This window comes from Myotis yumanensis, unplaced genomic scaffold (genome assembly GCF_028538775.1).
Source record: "Myotis yumanensis isolate MYYU_CA2020_CCGP unplaced genomic scaffold, mMyoYum1.0.hap1 SCAF_6, whole genome shotgun sequence".
NCBI lineage: Eukaryota > Metazoa > Chordata > Mammalia > Chiroptera > Vespertilionidae > Myotis > Myotis yumanensis.
Window position 1 is genome coordinate 39,251,338 of NW_027223757.1, and position 25,287 is coordinate 39,276,624.

Here is a 25,287-nt window from a genome sequence, read left to right on the forward strand (position 1 = left end):
TCAAGTTTCTAAACTTTCTAAATCTCCATTTTCCGGCTAATGAAGAGAAAATAGGATTCTACCAAGTCTCCTATCTACCTACTTCAGGACTTCTATGAGGATCAAATGAAATGAGGCATGGGAAAATGTTTCACAAACATTTGGTTGAACTGTAAAATGTTTGCACCTGGCTATAAAACAAGTCAGGTTCCTGGGCTGAAGAAACTGCAAGGAGGCTAGTTGCTAGGGAGAGGAAGACGGTTACTACATGACATCATTACTTAGCACCCACAGCGACTATTTCCAGGTTGGGCTGGGCACCACATTTTGGGCCATGGGGTCTTGGCAGCGTTGGCTGCAATTTGGTGGGGTGTTGCTCTGGGGTGGTGGCGGGGCCTGTGTCCCACCTGGGGGAAGCCAAGTGTTGGTTTGTCAGGGCCAGGTCTGTGGTGCCATTTATTTTTAAATGGCCAGTGTGTGTCATGGCAGCTCCTGTGTTAAGTGTCTGCCCCCTGGTGGTCATTGAGCATCATTGCTACCGGTTGGAGGGAAGGATGGACACTTAGCCTTTTATATATAGATGAGGCCAATGCACAAAATTCGTGCAAGAGTAGGCCTTCCTTTTCCTGGCTGCTGGCACCAGCTTCCCTCTGGCCCCTGGCAGGCACCCAGGACCCAGGCTTCCCTCGCAGCCCCGGCTTTGTCCAGGATATCCAGTCTAATTAATATATTAAGCTTTTATTATTATAGATTGTTATGATTGTTTCATTATCAGTTATTGTGCCTAATTTATAAATTAAACTTTATCATGAGTATGTATGTATAGGAAAAAAATATAGTATATGTAGGTTTCAGGCATAGATAGGGGGTCTTGGAACATATTCCCTCCAGAAAAGGGGAGACTACTGTATATTGAAACTTTCTCATTAAAACCAGGTTTCACAACCTACCAAAGTTTTAAGTCCAACATGGTCTGTTAGGTTACAACTGATGTTTCTGGGACATTAATGAGTTCATTTGTGATCAGTTAATTGGAGAAAGAGCTCAGTGTAACATGGAGTTGTTCTGGTTTCTTGGCATAGGGGTCTGGAACAGCAGAAGTAAAATTTTACCCTTTAGCATGAAAGAAAGTTCTCATTCGGTGCAGGTCTATTTTTAGAGAAGCCCCAGGTGCCTACGGGGGAAGCATACTCCCAGTCTTGCATGACTCTGGGCCCCAGCCGGTTGCACTTCCTCCTGTGATCAGAGCTCCTCCATCACATGTTGAGTTGCCTGTCTGCCTGGTTGTCCAGATGATCTCTGGAGGCCTCAATTATTGTTTTTGTTAATATTTTGGTTACAAAGATGCATACGTTTTGAGAGGTTCATTATTATAGTTATTTTTACTGTAAACTCTGTTTTTCTTTTTTTAATTAAAATAGTTAATATACAATACTATGTTAGTTTTGGTGTACAACATAGTTATTCAACATCAATACATCTAATAAAGTAAACAAGCTGTTATTTTTAATGGACATTTTTGCAAAATGCATCGTTTTTCAGGAACATGTGTCTTGTGTTACAGTAGAAATCCTGTACTCTGCACTTAGCAGATGCTTAATAAATGCTGGCAGATTACATATAATTAACTATATTACAAGAATTTTAGACAATGGTTCCAAGGAATGAGTATGTTGACAATGAACCAAAGTGCCAGAGCTTACCAAGATCATTTGACTTTTCTAGAATATAAAATCTTTAAGTCATTTTAGTTTGCATGATATACTTGTCACTACTGTTTTAGAGAAACAGAAGCTAAGTCATTTTCAAAGACTGATGAACAATCACCCATTATTTCTTGAAGTTGAATAACAGGAAACTGTACTTGTTTTTCAAACCATTTGGCAACTGTAAGAAGCTGCTGGTCACAAAATGCACGTCCAATAAACTGCAGTCCTATTGGCAACCCTTGGTTGGAGAGGGCCATAGGGACACTCACTGCTGGCAACCCTGAGTAAAAGAAAGAAACCCATTAGTTGATTAATTCTCCATTCTAAGAAGCAGAGACCCCTTCCACTTTCCAGTGCTAGTAGGTCCATGATAAGTCTTAAAAAACAACAAAAACTATATGATATACATGCTTTTGTACCTTCCTTTGTTCAGTTAATGATAAATGTTGAAAATCACTGTTATTGGAACATCTTCATTCCTTTTTATAGCTGCATCTATTCCATTATGTGGGTTTACCATAATTTATTCAGCCATTCTTCTATGGTTCGGCATGTAGGTTGTTTTCTGTGCTTAGCTATTTCACGCTATAGCCTAGTGAATTACTGTGTACATGTTTTCTGATATTCTTGAAAGTTTCTCAACAAAGATGATTGCTTCACCATATTTATCCTTTAATAAATATGTAATTAGATAATGCCAAATTCCCCTCCAAAAAAGCTGTACCATTCTGAGCTCCCATTAGCAAGGTGAAGGATTTTTTCCTGCAGCCTTGCCAATAGACTAAATTGTTGAACTTGTAAATTTTTCCAATTTGTTAGATGAGAAATAGTAGCTCAGGGTAGTTTTAATTCCATGTTTGAGCAGAGAAAATATAAAATCTTGGGACATCTTGTTACGTCATAAAATAAGGAAGTTTTCAAAAATTACTGGGGACAGGTCTAAAGGATATATGCAATTTGAAGGGGCTCCTGTTGACTAAATCTGGGGCAATATGAGCAGCAAAAACAATAATGATAGTAATTGCTTATACTACATTGAATTAAAACCAAAAAAGAAAGCTGCTCTTTAGAGAAGACTGCTAATATACAGAGATGGGATGCTATAATTAGAAAGGTCAGCATTTTGTAATTCTCTAGGTATTAACTCAGGCAGTCAGCATCAAATGGATGCTAAAACTGAGTTCAAGTTTATTGGGAACTAGGATATTCACATGGTCTCAAAGTATCACTTCACCAAATGCTTACAACTGATAAAAGGAAAAATGTAACTCTACAAGGAAAACATCTGCAGTTACTTCCTTAACTAAGGGTTCAACTTAGTTTCCAAAAGCAGAGCAAACTAATGTTAATTGTTTCCTGACATCAAGAATATGTAGTATTTCTGTCAAAAATGTTGAACTCAACTCAATCTCAAGGAAACAATCTGACAATTCAGATTATGGAGGGGACATCCTACAGGGCAAGTGAACTAGATTTTTCAAAAGTCAATGTCACTTAAAAGAAAAATGTTAAAAGGTAGGGGATTTCTTATCAGAAGTAAGCAGGCCAGAAGAAAGCAGCACATTTTTTTTAAGTGCTAAAGAAAAGAACTGTCAAAACAGAATCCTATATATAGCAAAAATAATTTTTAAAAATGAAAAGGAAGAAAGCGAAGAGAATTAGTTGCCATCAGACCTACCCTAAAAAAAAATGGCTAACGGAATTTCTCTAAACAGAAAGGATGTGATAAAACAAAAAATCTTGACAGATCAGGGAGAAATAAACACAATAACCAAAAGTACAGGTAAGAACAGTAGAATTTCCATCTCCTCTTGAGTGTTCTATGCTATGTTTGATCACTGCTATAAGAATTATAATGCAGCCTGATGTGGTTCTAAAAGACAGAGAGCTGAGGGATTTAAAAAAGACACCATAAATGAATGTATATATCAGGAAAAAACAACTTATAAAAGACATTTTTGGTACAATTGATAATTCAACTTTATTAATTTAGAAAATTTAATTATTTAAATTTAAAATGCAACACTTAAAAATGGACTACATTTGGCAAATTATTGTACAGTGTTTATGTTAGTCTTCTTAGGTAAGATAATGGAACTGTGGTTATATAGGAGAATGTCTTCATTCTTAGAAGACTCATGATAAAAATGAAGTGTCATGATGTTGAAACTTATTTTTTTATTTTTTAAAAATATATTTTATTGATTTCTTACAGAGAGGAAGGGAGAGGCATAGAGAGTTAGAAACATCGATGAGAGAGAAACATTGATCAGCTGCCTCCTGCACATCTACTGGGGATGTGCCTGCAACCCAGGTACATGCCCTTGACCGGAATCGAACCTGGGACCTTTCAGTCCGCAGGCTGACGCTCTATCCACTGAGCCAAACCGGTTTCGGCGATGTTGAGACTTAGAAAAGTGTGTGTGTGTGGAGAAAGAGGGAGAGACAGAGAAAGAGGGAAAGAGAGAAAGAGGAAGGAGAAAGCAAACGAGGCAAAATGTTAACAAGTGTGAATACAGGCAAAGGTCATAGCCGTGTTCATTATGTGACTTTTCAACTTTTTCATAGGTTTGAAAAATTTTTTAAAGTTTAAAAATATGCTACTAAGTGAACTGATTCTGAAAAAGTGTATGTGTGCTGAATCTGAGTATGCGTGTACCTATGCCCATGCACCACACACACACACACTCACACACACACACACACACACACACTTCTCTAAGCATTCCAGAAGGACAAGCAATTGCCTTTAGGGAACGATCTAGCTAGAACCTAAGTGAAGACCAGGGTGCCTATTTAAAAATGTAAAGAAAACCTAAACATTCTTGAGGAACCCCCACCTGCCATATTTACAGCCTGTGTAAAAATATCACCCTGGGCACTTCGCGTTCTGTTGTCTTCTTTGATGAAATCCACGTACGGCACTGCCTCACTCAAGGTGGTGGGAGTTAGCAAGACATCCACTCCAGAGTTAAAAACATTCACAAAATCATTAGCAATGAGTCGTCTCACTTTCTGTGCTTTGATGAAGTAATTCTCATAGTTTCTGTGGAAAAAAAATTGGTGATATTTTAAGGGCTTTTTGTTATTTCTTTGAACAATTCTCATACATGAGGCTTGTTAAAGAATCACTGGATTCTTGGCCTTTATGAGTTAGATTCCTACAACACATAAAAATGAATTTTGTTCAACTGTGATGTCATTAGAAAATTTGGTAGGTCTATAGTTTAATCAATCAGAAGTCACTACTAGATGCAATTTTGCATATCTACACTAATAAAAGAGAAACATACAAATTGGTGTCACTCCGCTACGCCCACCAGCCAATCAGAGTGACTATGCAAATTAACCCAACAAAGATGGTGGTTAATTTGCATATGCAGGCGCGGAGCGAAGACTGAAGGCTCCGGCTGGAGTGAAGACTGAAGACTGAAGAAGCTTGGCTTCTCCACTGCGGCTGGACCAAAGGCCTGGGTCCCGGGTGCCGGAGGAAAACTGGTGCCAGCAGCCAGGGGAAGAAAGGCCTATTGCGCGAATCTTCATGCAACGGGCTTCTAGTATAATCATAAAACATTAACACTTCCAGGGAATCGTTAAACCAGAACATTCATGTTCAGGTGAGGAAAATCAAGTATAGTTATTAAATAACTTTGCAGAGGTTGCAGAGATTGGCAATGGTAGAGGAAAGTCTAGAACTGGGTTCCTGGAGGCTCAGTTTAATCCTCTTTCTATTATAATGTCTAATTCATCTATAGTATAATAACTAATTATCAGAAGGACACTGGAAGTTTTGCAAAATTCTAACATGCCATCAGAATTAGACATTAGAAAACAGGCTCTGCAAACAGAAACCGGGGAAAGTATGCTATGCTTGCAATTTTGTATTTTGTGGATAGGCACAGGCCAGAATGGAAATGTGCAATTCAAGAAAAGATGCTTACTTTACTGAAAAGATTAAGGAATTAGCCAGACATAGGAGTTAACATAAGTCAATTATGCAAAGAAAGGGAAAAGAAAAGGCTCTTTAAATCCTCCTGAAACTAATGAAGGCTGGCAAAAGTACTCACTATCCTAACTTCAGTTTCCTCACCTGTAAAAATGGATATCACAACTCCAGTCTTACTGCAAACCAAATACAATGAGATAAAAACGTAAAAATCTTTTACCCTAAAAGAATGCTCTAGAACTGTCAGATGTCCTTGCTATCACTTGACCAGAGTGTCTATAGAGAAGAATGCAAACATCGCCTGTAACTTACACAACAATCACAGCTGGTGGCTTAAATAATGTATTAACAGCATTCCCAAACCTGAATTTTATAAAAGAACAAATATTTCTGTTCTCTAAGAAATTTCTTCCTCCTTTAAATACGTTCAAAAGCAGAACTTCTGCTTCCATCAATGATGCTATATTAAACAACCAGAAAACAAGACAAAAGGAAACTACCATATTAAACAACCAGAAAACAAGACAAAAGAAAACTACCATTTTCAGACCTTGGACAACAGGCATTCAGAAGAGGGAGCTCTCAGTGAAGAGAAGCAAGTATGTGAAAAGCTCTTTGATTTCCCTAGAGCAGTGGTTCTCAACCTTCCTAATGCTGCGACCCTTTAATACAGTTCTTCATGTTGTGGTGACCCCCAATTTCATTGTTACAAATTGAACATAATTAAAGCATAGTGATTAATCACAAAAACAATATGTAATTATATATGTGGTTTCCGATGGTCTTAGGCGACCCCTGTGAAAGCATCGTTCGACCCCTAAAGGGGTCTCGACCCACAGGTTGAGAACCGCTGCCCTAGAGTAACGCCTGGAGGCAGTTTTCAGGCCTGAGCCCAGAGAGGCAGAACCTGAAAAGAGCTTAAGAGTGGGGAAATGGGGCTCTGGGTTAAAGAGGAAGATGGAAAGTTTGGAGAGGCAGACAGCCACAATTTGCCAGAGCAGAGTATTGGATAGGAAAGTAGCACTCAGAGCTCAAGGGATCGCTTGAGTGTGGTGAGAACATTTAAGATCTGCTCCCTTAGCAACTCTCAAATATATAATACAGTACTGTTAACTACGGTAAAAATGATGGACTTTAGATCCCCAGAACTTATTCATCTGATCACTGGAAGTCTGTACCCTTTGGCCAACATCTCTCCATCCCCCCGAGCCCCAACCCCTGGCAACCACAATTCTACTCTGTTTCTATGAGTTAGGCTTGCTTTCTTTCTATTTATTTATTTATTTATTTATTTAAAAGACTCCACATGTTAGTGAGATGATATCGTATTTATCTTTTTCTTATTTCATTTAGAATAATGCCTTCACAAGATGGTCAATAAACTTATATTGAAGACTATCTAGGTAGGAGTCATAGTAATTTGGAATTCTTTCTTGGAGCAAACAGGTGCATAGTGGAAGGGAAAACTAAGTTGATTCCCTAATTTTTTCTCAAGGGACACCAAAGTAACTACTTAAGGCTCTCACAGCCATAAGCCAATTTGGCAATAATAGTCAGGGGACATTTAATGAGGCCAAAATCCCTCAGGGCTTCCTACTTAGTTTTTACTAATCATTTAACTAAAACTTCCCATTTTTGTTTTTGAATAGAAACCTAAAGTATCATAAATAAGCCTTTAATTGATTTCTAATTAAAATCATAAAGATTTTGCTTCTTTAGCAAATATTTCAACTTATAAGATCTGCTACTACTTTACTGTTGCGTTTTTAAGAATGGGGAAAATTCCTAAACTAATTATCTTACTCTTTTAATAAGAAAAAGTTTCCTGAGAGAATTCTTCCTCTCACCACATCATTAAAGCCTTCTCGTCTGGTTGCAGCATACATGGCTTCAGTAGACACATTAATGTCACATCTGTGACCTGAAAACCAAAAAGAGATAAACATTACTTAAGAAGGAAGTTTTGGTTGAAAAACAGACCTAAATTTACATTTGTGACCAATACAAAAATTGTGGATTGCCCTTCCTGGTTTCCCTTCTTTATCTGCCTTGTGAGTGAGTGGCCAGTCAGCATTCAAGGAGACAAAAGAAAATAACCAAGACGGAGACACTATTTGTTCACTTCCTCATTTGTTCGTTCATTGAAATGTTTACTGAGCATCTACCATGTGCTAAGCACTACATTAGATGAACTGAAAATACAAAGATAAGATACTATCTCTTCAAGGTATTCAGTCCAGAAAAGTGAATTGAACACACAGAGATATTAATGATAAATAGTGTAAGTATAATGCTAAAAGATTCACTGATTTACTTTTCTAAATCATCAACACTATCTTGGGCAATATACATATACTGTCACTAAAAAGCGAACCTTTCAAATGTTGAGACAACTACCTTAACACAACCATCTTACCATACTCTAGCCCATCAAATCTTGCCATATTTGATGCCACTTCTGATGTACACAATACATGGTAGCAGACGATTGAATAACTGGTGTGGGGCAGGGACACTTCAATTACTTTGGCCCCCTCAGACTCAAACAGCTTAGCAGCTTTGGACCAGAGAGATTGTACTTCACTCGATAATTCTGGTACAAGATATTCCTTATTGGAAAAAGTTAAAAAACAGAATTAGAACCTCTGTATTGATGATTTATAAAAATTTATACTCCAGGACCTTTGACAATACATTAGAAAATTTGATTAAATTGCTAGTAGGTAGCCAGAAAGATTGAACTAATTTAAGAGTGTTCATGGCATGACAAGCACAGTACTAGATATGAGTGAGCTCTTTAACAATAGTCAAGATTGGCGATTTGGTTGGAGACTTTATAATTGTTAAATGTTTATTATATATCAGGTACCCTGCTAGATGCTTTTCAAAGTTTTTCAACTTTAATGCTTTTTAATAATCCCATGATGTAGGTATTATTTTTCAATTTATTAATAAAAAATATAGAGACTAGAGAAGTTAAGTAACTTTACTAATATTACATAGCAGGTAAGTAGAGGATCTAGGATTCTAAACTATGTCTGTTTCTACAACCTGTGCTTTCTCTAGGCCCCTAAAAGAAGGCACAGCTATGACCTTAATTGAAGATTTTAAAGAAAGTACAATTTCCCTACAGCAGTGGTCTCAACTGGGGGCAAGTTTATCCTCTTCCTGTCAAGCAGGGACATTGGTAGTATCTGCAACATTTTTGGTTGTGGGATTGTGGTATGGTGGGGCGCTACCTCTAAGAGTAGAGGCAGTGATGCTGCTAAACATCTTACAATGCATAGGACAGTCTCCCACAACAAAAAAATATCAAAAAAATTACTTTTGCCCCTGGCTGGGTGGCTCAGTTAGTTGGAGTGTCGTCCTGTACACCAAAAAGGTTGGGAGTTTGATCCCAGTCCAGGCACATACCTGGTTGTGGGTTAGATCCTGGGCTGGGGCATGTATGGGAGGCAACTGATTAATGTCTCTCTCACACTGATGTTTCTTTTTCTTTCTCGCTACCTCCCTTCCTTTCTCTCTAAAATCAATAAACATATCCTTGGGTGAGGATTAAAAAAAAATTACTGCTAAGCTTAAAGGTCAGTAATTCAATATATTTACTTTCATGTATGGATTACTTAATTGCTACCATAATAAATATAGTAGTAATACTAATAGTAATGTCATGACATTTATTGATCCTTTACTATGCAAAGTATATCTTGGGCTATGCCCTTTACATCAGTGATTAATAAATTAGGCCCATCAGTCAGATGTGACTTGATAGCTATTTTGGAAAATAAAGTTTTATTAGAACACAGCCACACTCCTTTGTTTACATACAGTCTATGGCTGCTTTCACACTACTACAGTGGCAGAGTTAAGTAGTTATGACAAACTGCATGGCCCACAAAGCCTAAAATATTTACTAATTGATACTTTATAGAAAAATCTTACAGACCCTTGCTTAACACATTGCAGACGGATCACGAGAATTCTTCATATTACACAGTGTTTTACAAAGTATCATAGTTTAAAAAGATATTAGCTTGTAAGAACATGTAATAAATAACTTCAAAATGCAATGGGTATTTAATTTTAAAGCGTGCCTTTAACATTATATAAAACTTTTTTGTACTCGTTCAATAGAAACTTAACTGGCCATTGGTACGCAATGTGTTAACATGATTATCTAATTCTTTTTATTTAGGTTTAATAGTTTACAACATAATATTACATTAGTTTCAGGTGTACATCATGATTTGATATTTAAGAAATGTATTAAGAAATGATCACCACAATAGGTCTAGTTAACATCTGTCACCATAGTTTTTTTTTGCTTGTGATTAGAACTTTAAAGACTCTCTTAGCAACTTTCAAATATGCTATATAGTATTATTAACTACTAGAGGCCCAATGCACGAAATTCGTGCAAGAGTAGGCCTTCTTTCTTCCGGCTGCCGGCACCAGCTTCCCTCTGGCACCCGGGACCTAGGCTTCCCTCACAGCCCCAGCTTCATCTGGTCTAATTAGCATATTATGCTTTTATTATTATAGTTGCCATGCTCTGTATTATATCCCTATGATGATTATCTAATTCAAACTTCACCATTCTCTGAAATCAATACTACTATTATCCCCATTTTACAGATAGGGAAATTGAGCTTAGAGAGATTAAACCATGTGTGCTCAGGTTACACATCTATAATAATAAAAGGGTAATATGCTAATTGGACCAGATGTGATCCAGACATCATTCCGGACATCCTTCTTGACGAAGCCAGGGCTGGAGGGAAGCCAGCCCGGGTCCTGGGTGCCTGCGGGTAGCCTGAGGGAAGCCAGCCCGGGTCCCAGATGCGTGCAGGTGGCCAGAGGAGGGAAGCAAACTGGTGTCCTGGGTGCCTGCGGGCGGCTGGAGGAGGGAAGCAGCCTGGGTCCCAGATGCCTGCTGGTGACCAGAGGAGGGAAGCCCGGGTCCCAGGTGCCAGAGGGAAGCCAGTGCTGGCAGCCAGGGGAAGGAAGGCCTACTCTTGCACGAATTTTCGTGCATCAGGCCTCTAGTAGCTAATAAAAGGAAGAGCAAGGATTCAAACCTAACCAATCTGTTTCCCAAATCTGTGCTCTGTATGTGACATGACAGTACTTCTGTAAAGTAATGAAAGGGAAGAATTACCTTGGGAATTCCTATACATAGTTTGCTTACATCTGTCAAACTGGGAAGTATAAATGATTGAACAGGATCTTGTACTGTAGTTGAATCTTTGCAGTCATGCCCAGCCAGTACACCTGTAAAGAAAAATACTTGGAAGTGACAGACATCATTGTTTTACAGTGAAATTGTAACATTTTCAAACTACATGGAATCATATAAATACCCAACACAGTTGCTGCATCATCCACGCATCTGGTTAAGATTCCTGGCACATCCATTGAATTCACCAGGGGAATGAGACCATGACGGGAAACTAAGCCATAGCTTGGTTTTAAACCAACAACTCCACAGTGGGCAGCTGGATTTCTGGTTGATCCTCCTGTATCTGATCCTAAAGCCCTGGAATTTAAATGGAATTCTCTTTAGAAGAATGACATATCTCTATTTACATTTGGAATTTACCTTTTAAAATGTATATTTTAAAACTGTATTTCCTGCTGATTATATAAAAGTAAAACATGCTTATCTCAGAGAATTATTAAAATATAGAAAAAGATAAGAGGTAACAAAATATTCCACCATTCTGAGGCAAACACTGTTAATATATGGCATATTCAAGTCTTTTTAAAAATGCATTTCTCTTTCATACTTCAGGTTATTCTGTAATCATAAGTTTCTATCTCTTTTTTGCTAATCATGAGCCTTTTATTAGATCATTAAAATTACTGAAAATTTAAAATATGTATAATATTCTATCATCTCAGTTGGCAATTCCCAATATTTTAAAGCACATTCTCTTATCAATATACATACAAATCTTATGCCTTCTTTTAATGGCAATTTTATAGTATGCTTTTAACAACTGAATACACCCTTCCCAGAAATTAAGATATAGCCCTTCTACTACCCCATTTAGAATCATGGGTAGAAATGTATTTTAATTTATTTAAACATTATGTTGTTGCCAACTAGAATAACAACTGCATCATAAATTACTTTGTAATAAACACCTTTAAACATAAACCTTTGCCCATATGTCTGATTATTTTTTAAGTTAGCTTCTAAGAAATAGAGTTAATGGGCCAAAGAGTCTGCCTGTTATTATAAGTTCTTAATATATACAGTCAAATTACTCATTAGGTTGTACCAATTTATATTCTTACTTGCAGTGAATCAAATTGTGTTTAATGTTTCATTGTTCCACTGAGTACTAACAGTTCTTAAAATATGGTTAAAGTGATAACCAAAAAGCTTTGTAAATGTGTATTTTAAAATAATTTTTCACATTTATTTGTATTTGTATTACCCAACTATGAAGTGTCTGTTCATTGTTTTGCCCAGTTACCCACAGAGTATATGCTTTTCTTATTAAGCAACAAAAACTCCCACAAAAACTAACTTTGAGGACATAATACTAGGTAAAATAAGCCATCACAAAAACTGCATAATTTCACTTATATGTGATACCTAGAGTAGTCAAATTCATAGAGACAGAAAGAAGAGTGGTTGGCAGAGACTGGGGGACAGGCAAATGGTGAGCTGTTGTATAATGGATACAAAGTTTCAGTTTTGCAAATGAAAAAAGTTCTGGAGATTGGTTGCACAACAATGTGAATGTATTTAACACTACTGAACTGCACATTTAAAAATGGTTATTAAGATGGTAAATTTTATGTTATGTATATTTTACAATTAAAAATTAAAAACATTTAAAAAACTGTTTCAGAAAAAGTTTTTCTAATTAGAAAAGTGTACATGGCTACTGGAAAAATTATAATGTCCTACTACTGTATGATGTATATAAAGTAAAATTTCTCTTATAATTACCCTGATAAAAATCTAGTTATCAATTTTAATATACATTCATCCAGACACTTCCATGCAACTAACATACATATATTCATATATAATTATTACTTTTAATAAAACTAAGGTCATACTATACATGCTATACTTGTCTTCCCATGTCACCAGTGCTCTAGCTCATTCTTTTTCATGGTGCATAGTATTCCAAGAATCTTCTCATTTTTAAAACTATTATAGAAAGAATGAATCAAAAGGTGGGGGCAGATAAAGCAGAACACTTGATATTTTGGGACCCATTCAATCTGGACTTAGTTTGGGTCTGTGCTTCTCTTGACTACACCCAGAGTGAAGCTTTGGATTAAACAAGGCTCCTACCAGTCACATGGCCCTTGTGTTCTACAGAAAATGCAAATTAGATGCCTTTCTTACCAAGTCCATTTGAGTCACAAAATCAGACTGTTGCTTTCACAATTTCTAAAACGATACATTTTCTTATTAGGATTCACTGACAGCTATGTAAAGTAAAATTTGCATTTCCATAGGAAATATGTGTCAAAATGCCATCTTCTGAAAGCTCATTCAGAAAGATGAACACTGAATGGGGTGATGAGGATAGGAAAGAGCACCTAATCTGGCAGGCCTAACTTATCAGAACTCTCATTAATATTAATGCAGTGCTATAAAATTTCACAGAGATAAAATGAAATGGTTTTACTTGTTAACAAGATTCCAGGGAAACTAAAAAAAAAAAAAAAAAAAATCTGTAGAGTCTAATAAATCCTCCTAGCTCTAAAAATATAAATAATTTATTGCTTGCAATGTCCCTGAAAGAGCTTAGTTACAGTGGATAATTAAGGAAAGAGAACTATAATAACAGCAATATTTATTTACTCTTCCTTAGATGGTTAGGAAATGCTTTACAAATGGGACTTAAGAGATAAAGCATGATTGATGCTTTCCAAATACAAAGTGTGACAGTTGAACAAATCAGCTCTCTACAAACTTGAAAAACCTTTACTTACTGATATATATTTTTAGTTGCTGATTGATAAAAACACTTTTAAATATTCTATTGATGTATATATATTAGGAGCATTTTTTTCTTTCCTTTTTGCGGGGACAAAAGTCAGAATTAGGTGAAGGATAAACCATAGCTAACAATTTAGCTCAGCAGCACTCAGCTAAAGCCACGGTATGTTAGTACTTAAATATCTGTACAATCAGTAACCAGATACTCAAATAAATTATTTAAAAAATGAAATTCAATGAAGTCCATTTATGCTAACTGGTTTATTCTGCAAGATCCATAAAGTCATGTTTTTAAGAGAACCAGATACTATATAGGAAGACTTTAAATGTTATATTATTATTATTTTTTTTAATCCTCATCTGAGGGGTAAGGATATTTTTCCCATTGATTTTAAAGAGAGTGGAAGGAAGAGGGAAGAGGGTGAGAGAGAAGAGAGAGAGAAACATCGATGTGGCAGAGACACATCGATTGCTTCCTACATGCGTCTCAACTGGTGGTGGGGATCAAACCTGAAACCCAGGTATATGCCCTTGACCGGGAATTGAATCTGAGATACTCTGGTGCACATGCTGATGCTCTAACCACTGACCAATGCTGCCCAAGGCAAAATGTTATCTTAAAGTTAAATGTATAAAATAGATGTATAGTTAAATGTATTAATAAGATATAATTTTGATATATCTCTGGACACAAATAGCTCACTAAAAAGGAATAAAAATACTGAGGTATTGCCCAATTGGAATGGTTCAATGGTTGATGGTCAACCTATGAACCAGGAGGTCACAGTTTGATTCCTGGGCAGGACACATGCCCGGGCTGAGGGCTAGATCCCCAGTAGGGGGTGCAGGAGACAGCCGATCAATGATTCTCAACATTGATGTTCTATTTTTCTTCCTCTCCCTTCCTCTCTGAAATCAATAATGTGTGTGTGTGTGTGTGTGTGTGTGTGTGTATACATATATATATATATATATATATGCATTTTATAAAATTCATATACATATGTATTTTATATATATGAAATACCGAAGTATGAACTTGACTATTGTTGGATTTTGCCTATAGTTTATGACTATTTGTACCAGGTTAGGTTTTAAAGTACAGATAGAAAAAACATCTTACGCAAAGCATGTGAACGCTGATACGGCGGCTGCACTCCCTCCGGAGCTTCCTCCAGTTATAAGCCAATTTGTCTCCTCGTTCTCACCATGGGGTTTCTGCTTCCTCTTTTCTCTGTACTGTTTTGAATAACTCCAGGGGTTTTTAACTGGTCCGAATACACCATCTGTGCTACCAGATCTGAGATGAAGAAGTGAAGCAAGATATCTAATAAAACTTTCATTTCATGTGAAAATTTCCTCTTCTGATTATTATTTACTTCTGACACTGTATAATCCACTGTAAACTGAATTGGAAAAGAAAGGAAGCCTGCTTAGATGTAGTTTTATTCAAATAGATAGTTGAGGAGTGGAGAATAGAAAGTAAGAGCATTTGCGATAGAAAGTAGAGAAAACTAGTCTACTAAGAAATGAAGATTTATATCCCAGTTGATCATCTAATTCAGTTTAAGATGATTTCCCTTGTAAATTAAGGTCTTCTGGTTATAGTGTCACAAACATTCAAACGGTTAACACAAAGTCTTTTAAAGGAAACCCTATTTTAATCAGAAGTTTTAAGAAAAGCATTATAAGTAGAATACTAGTGACTTATTTTTTTAAAATTTTGAAATAATTTCAATCATACAGAAAAGTTATAAAAATAAAAAGAGCATGAAAAGCACTTTACAGCCTTTACCCAGATTCACCTACTGTTAACATCTGACCTTATTTGTTTTATCATTTGTATGCTCTTTGTATGTGTGTCCATACACTTTTTTTTCTGAACCATTTAAGGGTAAATTATATTGCTATGGCCCTTTAGTCCTAAATACTTTAGTATGTACTCAATATGTATTTCCTAAGATTAGGGTATTCTCTCATATAGTCACTAGAGGCCCGATGCACGAAATTCGTGCAAGGGGCTCGGCCCTCGCAGCCCTGGCTTCGTCTGGAAGGTCATCCGGAGGGTCGTTCTACTGTTTGGTCTAATTAGCATTTTAGCTCTTTATTATATAGGACAGTACAGTTATAAATATCAGTAAATTTAACATTAATATGCTTTTATCTAATTTAATGTATATAATCCAATTTTGTCAGCTGATCCAATAATGTCCTTTATAGCATTTTACACCCTCCCAGTACAGAAGCAGATCTAGGGGCAGGTACTACAGTTAGTTATCATTATCTCTTAAGCCTCTTTTTTTTTTTTTTTAACTTTTTAAATCATTCATTAGCCAATGAACATTGAGTTATTTCCAGTTTTTGGCAATTTGAATAAAGTCACAATAAATATTGTACTGAAAGGCCATAGACAGTGCTTTTGTGTAAACATACTTCTTCACTTCTTGACTGAGATTGTTGGGTCATATGGTAAGTGTGTTTAATTTTATAAGACACTGCCAAACTATTTTCTAAAATGGTGACACCATTTTGAATTCCCTACCAGCAACGTATGAGAAATCCAATTGTTCTTTATCCTTGTCAGCACTTGATATTCTCATTTTTTAAGCCATTCTAATAAGTATAAGTATCTCATTGTGTTTTTTATTTGCATTTCCTTAACGTGATGCATTTCTTATGTATTTACTTGCCAACTGTATATCTTCTTTAATGAAATGTCTGCTTACATCTTTTACCCATTAAAAGAAAAACTGAGTTGTTTTCTCAGTGAGTTGGGAAAGGGTCTATATATATTCTGGATGCATGTTCTTTCTCAGACATATGTAATGCAAGTATTTTTCTTTCAGTCTGTAGTGTTGTTGTTTTTCATTTTTAAACAGTATATTTCAAAGTACAGAAGTTACTAATTTTAATGAAGTTCAAACCATCAATTTTTTATTTTACAAATTGTACTTTATGTGTTCTAAAATATATCTGGCTAACTCAAGGTCATAAAGATTTTCTCCTACCTTTTCTTCTTTAAGTTTTGGGTTTTATGTTCTTTAACTTCTTTTAATCTAGAACATTTTCACAGCCTTCCTATGCTTTTTAGATATTGACACTTAATAGAATGTTTCTAATTTCAGATTTGTCTTTTGTTTCCTCATTATTACTTTAGGATAGGAAAATTGCATAAATGATGGTGTGTTCCTCTTGGGGAATCACATCTGGAAGTACATGATATTCACTTCACCCTCATTGATATTCATTTTGATCAGCTATTCAAGGCAATGCCTAATAACCTATGTTTGAGTTTAGTCCCAGGGATTAATCTATTCAATATGTATTTACTAAATGCCAAAACAATGAAAAGACAAGCCGGAGATTGGAGAAAATATTTTCAAATCACCTGTATGATAATGGGTTTGAATCCAAATTGTATGAAAGAACTCTTACAACTCAATAAGACAAACAACCCAACTAAAAAAAAAAAAAAGGTGGGAGGCAAAAGATTTGAATAGATTCTTCAACAAAGAAGATATATGGGTGGCAAACCACATAATATTTAACATTAGTCATCATGGAAATGCAAACTAAAACTAAAATGAAATATGACTATATATGTATTAGACAGTAGAGCATAATCTCACAGAGGGAATGAGAAACTGGCATTAGAATCCTCAAAAAATCACCTCAATAATTTTAGGGAGCTACATAATGAAATTAAAGACAGATCGAAGAAATATGAGAGAAGAGAATTTCAATTTTACTTACCCCATAGCAAACTCATCTAAGTTTGTTTTTCCCATTAGTAGAGCTCCCTGATCCAACAGCTTCTGAACTACTGTGGCATTATAAGGTGGTACATAACCTGAAAAAAATTCAGTAATTTTTATTACAGGAAAAAAACAACAACAGTGAACGTATAAAACATATTAAAGAAACAAGATTTTAAACTGCAATTAAGCAATTTGTATTGACATGTGTTAATTATTCTTAATTTGACTAGTAGGTTGTACTTTATTCCAAAAGTTTATTTTTTCTATTGCTAAATGCTATATGTTTTCCAAAGGTGGTTAGGAGCAATCAGGCAGGCAGGCAGGCAGGCAGTCTATATTCACTATTTTTATAACAACAGTCCTGCAAAATATTGAATGACAAAGGTGTGCCTAATTCACTTGACAGTAATCACAAATCATATTTTTGATTATTGTACTTGACTTTTTCTTCTCAGATGATGCTATATCACAGTGATTTTTATCCATTTCTAGTCAGAAATAGATTTTTATTATTAATTAAAATTCTCTCCATGTAGTGTATATTCAAAAACAATTAACAACAGTCTACCTATCAGAGGAACCTAGGCACATACCTCAGAATATTACTTTTAGTATACAGTACTCTGAATAACCTTTTCCCATTTCATGTTCTTTCTAGGATCCAAGCATCCTGACAAACGTGATTCCTTTTTGACTTACTAAACTGTAAAGAATAAAACTAAACATAATACTCAAATAAATAACTATAATAATAAAAGCATAATATGCTAATTAGACTGGACAACTGAACAACCTTCTGGACGTCCTTCCAGATGAAGCCACGGCAGTGGGGGCCAAGGCAGAGGCGGTTAAGGGTGATCAGGCAGGCAGCTGAGCAGTTAGGGGTGATCAGACAGGCAGGCGAGTGGTTAGGGGCAATCAGGCAGGCAGGCAGAGTGGTTAGGGGTGATCAGGCAGACAGGCGAAAGGTTAGGGGTGATCAGACAGGCAGGCAAAGGCGGTTAGGGGCAATCAGGCAGGCAGGCAGGCAGGCAGAGAGGTTAGAGGCGATCAGGCAGGCAGGCAGAGGGGTTAGGGGTGATCAGGCAGACAGGCAGGCCAGTGGTTAGGAGCCAGCTGTCCCCGGATTGTGAGAGGGATGTCCGACTGCCCTGTGGGATCGGGCCTAAGCCAGCAGTCGGACATCCCCCAAGGGGTCGCGGATTGCAAGAGGGTACAGGCTGAGGGACTTCCTGTGCACGAATTTTGTGCACCGGGCCTCTAGTAGTGATATAAAAGGTACAGGAGTCAAAAAATAAAAAATAACGGGACTGCCCTAACCGGTTTGGCTCAGTGGATAGAGCGTCGGCCTGCGGACTGAAAGGTCCCAGGTTCGATTCTGGTCAGGGGCATGTAACTTGGTTGAGGGCACATCCCCAGTAGGGGAGTGTGCAGGAGGCAGCTGATCGATGTTTCTCTCTCATCAATGTTTCTAACTCTCTATCCCTCTCCCTTCCTCTCTGTAAAGTCAATAAAAAAAATATATATATATAAAAAAACTGGACAGTAATGGCTAACGAATCCTCACACCATCCTTCAGAGATGGGTAATGACAGCCACTTCATACTATTCCCATGTTATCAAGGAGTGGGAGTTAGAGGTTGCTTAGTGTGTTTGTGGTGATTAGTTACTGAGTCTTCCTAAATAGGATTGCTAAAACTTCCTAAATTACATTCATCCACTAAGTAGGCCTACCTCTAAGGAATAATTTTGCATTCTGAAAGAGCAAATAGAAAAAATGTAATAGTTCATCCTAAGTATCTTCTTTGCAGATATAATTAGTTTGAGACTATATTGGTGCTTTACTATCTTTTCTTTTCTTTTTTTTTAAAAAATATATTTTATTGATTATTTACAGAGAGGAAGGGAGAGAGATAGAGAGTTAGAAACATCGATGAGAGAGAAATATCGATCAGCTGCCTCCTGCACATCTCCCACTGGGGATGTGCCCACAACCCAGGTACATGCCCTTGACCGGAATCGAACCTGGGACTTTTCAGTCCACAGGCCAACGCTCTATCCACTGAGCCAAACCGGTTTCAGCACTATCTTTTCTTTAATTTAAACTGAAAAATTCTTATTTTTAATAAATGCTGTGATCAGTTAAACTTTACCTTTCAACATGTTTGATGCACATGTTGTCTCAATGCCAGATGTGCTAAAGTTGTCTTTTACTGCAACAGGAATTCCATCTAAATCCCCAAGTGAGTGACCTGTGTTAAAAAGCCAAAAGACTAGAAGTATCTAATTCAAGATATAATGACACATTAATACTAGTTAATAACTATTAGTTCTTGGTAAAGATACTTCTTCAGAAATAAAATTCAGGTTAGAAATTATTGCAGTTGGACAGTAAAAAGCATCATATATCCAATCGCCTCATTTTTTATTATACCGCCTGGCAAGTTCTTTAAATAAGGGAATGCTTTATGTTAAAAAATTCACTTGCCAAATGGAGACTGCTACATCCAATTGAAACTCTTTCTCTAAGGATATAACAACTGAGTATAATTCAAAGTAATTTACCTTTCTTATATCTTTCCTCTGATTCTTCAGCTTGCTTTAAGGCCACTTCTTCTGATACAGTAATGTAAGCATTTAGAAACTTGGTCTTCTTGATCAGGGAGAGACATTTTTGACAGAGCTCAGTTGGAGTAATTTGGCCTTGTTTCAGTGCAGCAGAAACCTATAATATATACAGTTCAAAAACCCTTTGGTGAGTCTGCAGAAGTTTCAAATAGTACACTGAGGAAGTCAGATAGAGTGGTTAAGTATAAATTTTGAAGTAAGGCTTGGATTCCAAACCAAGAAAACCTATTAACTCTACACTTAGTGTAGTGAACCAGGGTAACACCTTGATCAGCTTGAAGATGGTTTTGAGGACATCACATTCATAGGCCTAGCTAAGTAACTGTTTCTAAGCCAGGCTTGAACAAACAAGAGCAATGGTTTAGGTAAACCATCCTGCCCAGGAGAAGTAGAGGTCCAGCATGGGTGAAGCATGGTTTAGGATAGATTGTGTACAGAGAGTAGCCTAGCCGCAACACAGGCAGTCCATAGAGAAAGAAAAAATGAACTAGACAAGTCAATACAGGACTTTTGGCTCTAAATAAATTATCTTTATTAAATAGATCTTTGGAGAATTCAAGCAAAAACCACTATTCATTAAGAAAAATGCTTAGCAAAATATGGATTCAAAAGCAAACAAACTTTCCTGAAATCCTGTCTTCGCTGCATCAGGAAGACTGGTAAAGAAAGCATTAAAATAAACTGTACTACAAGTTATCAGAACCTGCATATTGATGGTAAGTGAAGCCTCAGGTGAAGTGATAATTATTTAATACTTCCTATAGAAGTAATAACTACATACTTAAAATAAGTAACAAGAAGTTGAAGATAATACCAAATCTTTGGAGATAATATGAAAAGACAGATGGGAGCTCAGAGATAAGGGGGGGGGGGGGGGGGAGAATATTTATTGAGTATTTACCAAGTGCCAGGCATTGTTGTTGGCTTTACATGCATTATTACTTCATTTAATCCTTAAAACAACTACAGAAGTTAAGTATTATTAACATCATTTTAGTGATGAAGAAACTGAAGGTCAGAGAGGTTAAGTGATTTGTCCAAAGACACACAAATGGTAAAGGGTAGAGGTAATTTTTTAACATATGTCCCTTCATCATTTCTCTCTGCACTAGTGGAAGCTTAGTTTGTCCTCTAAGTTGACTGTATTTTCACGCGTCCTAAGCACATCAAGCAACAGGAGTTTGCATTTGGGGGAAAATCTGCAAATGATCTGCTCTTAGCTGTTGAGTAAGTCATCAAAGCAGTAGTATTCTTAGGGCTGAGGGTTTTAAATGAGAAAAGCTGTGGGATAGACCTTTGAGAGGACCTAATGCTGATGGACAAGAGGAGGAAAGAACTGCCATGGAGAGTCTGGGTGAGTGACTCAGGGATGGAGAGGGGAGCTGAGCTTGACTTAAAGGTGGTAACCTGGTAACAAGAAGAGATATTTCTATTCAATTGTTTGTATGCAATGTGAACTTACAAGAAAGGAGCCGAAGAGAAATAAAATGATAGCAGTGTGTTCTAAAATTGTAAATATGGAGAGAGAAGAAAGAATAAAGTATTAGGCTGGGTAGAAGAGAGTCAGAACTAGCAAACACCCAAAGCTAGAGAGGCAGATAGCTATATAGACAGGCCTATCCCATGGCAAAGTTGTAATAGGAAAATTATGTCTGCCACTTTCTCTCCTTCTTTGCCTCAAGTCCTCTAATGCCCACTATCCTCAAACTGCTTTCTGACTTGTCAACTGGTATAAGAATAAGAGGTAATAAGGAGCTACAGTGGTGAGAAATCAGATTGCCCAGGAGCATGCACTTTAAATAGTGCTGATGCTCGTTAGGACCATTTTTAGGAAATCCAGATTTGAGAAAATCAGTAAGGGAATTGGAGAAGAGAAATGAAAACAAAGATGCTAATGAACTAGAATGGACTGAGCATAAGGAATATGAGATATAAATAGTACAGTTCTCCTGGGACAAAACTAAAGCTGTCATATTTGAACATAGGATGAAATCAAATATAAAACTTTTTGTAAAAAAAACCCAAATTCTTGCCCGGCCAGTGTGGCTCAGTGGTTGAGCATCAGCCCATGCGCCAAGAGGCCTCTGGTTTGATTCGTGGTCAGGGTGTATGTCCAGGTTGTGGGCTCAATCTCCAGTAGGGGGGATGCAAGAGGCAGCCAATTGATGTTGATGTTTCTCTCTAATGTATGTTTTTATCTTTCTCTCTGTCTCCCTTCCTTTCTCTCAAAGATCAATAAAAACATATTAAAACAAAACAAAACAAAACAAAACATCAAAAAACAAATTCTCTCTCCCTGGCACTTCTTTCCTCTAGGAAACTAGGCTTTTCTGAGGCCATTGCTTCTCCTGCAACTTTCTTTTTTTTAGCTCCTACCTACCATGTAGCAGAGTCCAGAGGAGGAGAAAAGAATATGTGGGCAAGCTTCCTCCTCGGTCTTTAATGCCTTTCTCTTCCCTCTTCTTTCAAAACCCAGCTCATCTGAAGAACAGGCCTTGGAGGGGATTATATTACTCTCCAAGTCTCCCTACACCAAATCTCCCTACTTCTCCTTTTCATTCATTGAAGATTTGAGCAGCTAGCTCACTGTAATCTTCTTTACTATGGCTCCTGTTCCTATTTCTGTTGAACTCAAACTTCAAGTTATGCACACTGACACCTGGCCTCTCAGTTCTTGACCTCACTTTACACAAACTTTCCTCCATCTTACCAGTGACCAACTCACATGGTCATAGCCCAGACTACATCATTACCAATCTATATATATAAAAGGCTAAGTGTCTGTCCATCCGACCAGTAGCTATGACGTGCACTGACCACCAGGGGGCAGATGCTCAACACAGGAGCTGCCATGATGCACACTGGCCATTTAAAAATAAATGGCACCACGGACCTGGTGCTGACAAACCAACACTCGGCTTCCCCCAAGTGGGACACAGGCCCCGCCACCACCCCAGAGCGACACCCCACCAAATCGCAGCCAACGCTGCCAAGACCCCATGGTGCAAAATGCAGCCCACAGCCCAGCCCAGCCCAGAAACAGTCACTGTGGGCGCCGGGTGATAATGCCAGGTAGCAACGCCTGGCTTCCTCTCCCTAGCAATTAGCTTCCTTGCAGTTTCTTCAGCCCAGGAACCTGACTTATAGCCAGGTGCAAACATTTTACAGTTCAACCAAATGTTTGTGAAACATTTTCCCATGCCTCATTTCATTTGATCCTCATAGAAGTCCTGAAGTAGGTAGATAGGAAGGAGACTTGGTAGAATCCTATTTTCTCTTCATTAGCCGGAAAATGGAGATTTAGAAAGTTTAGAAACTTGACCCGACTGAAAAGAAGAAATGGTGGAACTTGAAAATGACTTCAGTTTTTCTCACTGTGCAGAATATAGTCAAACACTGCTGCAGTTAAATATTTTACCCTTTGTTCTCCCTGTGTGATCTACAATAATAATCTGCTTCATGTTGATATTACTGCTGTGTTGCTGACAATTACCTGAAAGAGAAGTTGGGGTGCTTCATTGGGCTGGAAAAAGTTTAGCTAAATCAGAAAGCAGGTCTAATTAAGCAAGTTTATTCTATATCTATAAAAGGCTAAGTTGACTCACGCATGTGCAATACATATAAAGCTCTCACTGGGGCCAATTGCACACATGTGTTTCGATCTGTCATTGACGATTGTGAATTTGGTTGACACTTTTATTATAGAGAAAGGGCGAATAGCAACATTAAAATATTTCTTCTAATTAATTTCCTTTTAGTGTGCACGAATCCATGCACCAGGACACTAGTATCTGTATAAACCTCAATTCTAGTTATCCCACATCTCCTGTCCCTTAAGCTCATTTACTCTACTACCTACAAGGTTAGCAAGAAAATGGGGACCTCAGTTTTAAAACCCCAAGGAAACAGATTCTGCCAACAACAAATGAGGACCCTACAACTTAAGGTGAAACCACAGCCCTGACTGACACTTTGATTTCAGCCTTGTGAGACTCTAAGCCAGTAGTTCTCAACCTTGGTTGCACATTAGAATCACCTGGGAATCTTTTTAAAATCCTGATTTCTGGGCCTCAGCCTACGGAAATTCTGTTTCTTTGTTATGGGGTGGGTACAAAGAAACAGAATTTCCAGAGGACGAGGCCCAGAAATCAGGATTTTAAAAAGATTCCCAGGTGATTCTAATGTGCAGCCAAAGTTGAGAACCACTGCTCTGGGACTAACCACACAGATCTGCCTCCGGGGACACAGCTGAGTTTTAACAAGGGCGAGAGGTAAGTCTGATAGCAGAGGGCTTGCAGGCAGTCATACAGGCTGAGAGATCCAGGGCAGGAAGCAGAGACCCGAATTAAAACCCAAACAGCAGGGATAGAGCAAGAAAACAGATTGCAGACATAATTTCAAGACAGAGTTAATAGGGGTTAGTGACTTATTGGATATTACAGATGAAGAAGAATCTAAAGGCAACGAAGATAAGGTTGTCCCATTAATACGAGGCTATTAAGGATTCGGAAATCAGGTTTTGTATTTTTTGTTGTTGTTTTTTTAAAGATGGAGGCTGAGAGGTAAGAGGGGGTCCTGTTACAAGGAAGTCGACTTTGGTTAAATTGAGTTTGAGGTGCTTAAGGGACATTTGTTAGACATGTCCAGAAGACACTCACAAATACAGCCTAGGGTTACAAAAGGACGTCCGGGAAGCAGGGACAAGGATGAAGGAATCACTGGTATGTATTTTAGTGGTAGTTAAAGCCTAGAGAGTGATGTGCCAAGGGCGGAGGAGAAAGGGGAGGGGGGAATCGTTAGTTTGGCTTTTGCAAGGGACAGAGTTGCTGGGCTCCTTAGAACTGCATCAAACGAGTGGTCGGGGGCAGACGAGACACGGAGGGGGACCAGCGCAATCCCCCTTTTCTGGCAGCGCCCCAGCCCCAGCAAACGTCCAGTTGAGAAGCTGGGGTTCACTTCCACCCACAGCTCCGCGGCACAGAAGCTCCCCTGCTAAGGTCCTCACTCCGGAACCCGCGCGGAGAGTACAGCCGAAGGACCCACAGCTACGAATCCCCAACTTAGTCCCGGGGAAGGAGGCGGCGGGGCTGACCGAGAAGCGTGGCCAGGCCCGCGGACCCCATGACCACGGACTCCACGAATCTGGCCGACCTCCCCGGGCCCTCAGCAGCCAATTCCACTCACTTCTCGGAGGGTCCGGCCCAGCATAGTCTTCGTGCCCAGCCTGCCACCACAGGGGCCGGGTGACAGGGAGGAAAAACAAAGGTCAACAACCGCTACGGGGAGTACATGGGC

General features: G+C 37.9%; 1 protein-coding gene across 3 annotated transcripts; it reads right to left on the reverse strand.

The window, feature by feature from the left end:
• Positions 1 to 1,465: 1,465 nt before the first annotated feature.
• QRSL1 (glutaminyl-tRNA amidotransferase subunit QRSL1) lies at positions 1,466 to 25,282 on the reverse strand. Of its 3 annotated transcripts, none has more exons than XM_070417995.1 (11): positions 25,177 to 25,282; positions 19,930 to 20,089; positions 19,518 to 19,616; positions 17,360 to 17,456; positions 14,730 to 14,906; positions 10,995 to 11,170; positions 10,793 to 10,905; positions 8,051 to 8,243; positions 7,438 to 7,555; positions 4,562 to 4,734; positions 1,466 to 1,968 (listed from the first exon to the last, which is right to left on the reverse strand). In XM_070417995.1, exons 1-11 carry the CDS (start codon positions 25,198 to 25,200, stop codon positions 1,751 to 1,753), a joined length of 1,548 nt encoding a protein of 515 aa, XP_070274096.1. In that variant the 5' UTR covers positions 25,201 to 25,282; the 3' UTR covers positions 1,466 to 1,750. The 3 variants fall into 3 exon arrangements, with proteins under 3 accessions (XP_070274096.1, XP_070274095.1, XP_070274097.1); XM_070417994.1 differs by having other exon boundaries at positions 4,529 to 4,734; XM_070417996.1 differs by lacking the exon at positions 19,518 to 19,616 and having other exon boundaries at positions 4,529 to 4,734.
• Between the last annotated feature and the right edge of the window lie 5 nt (positions 25,283 to 25,287).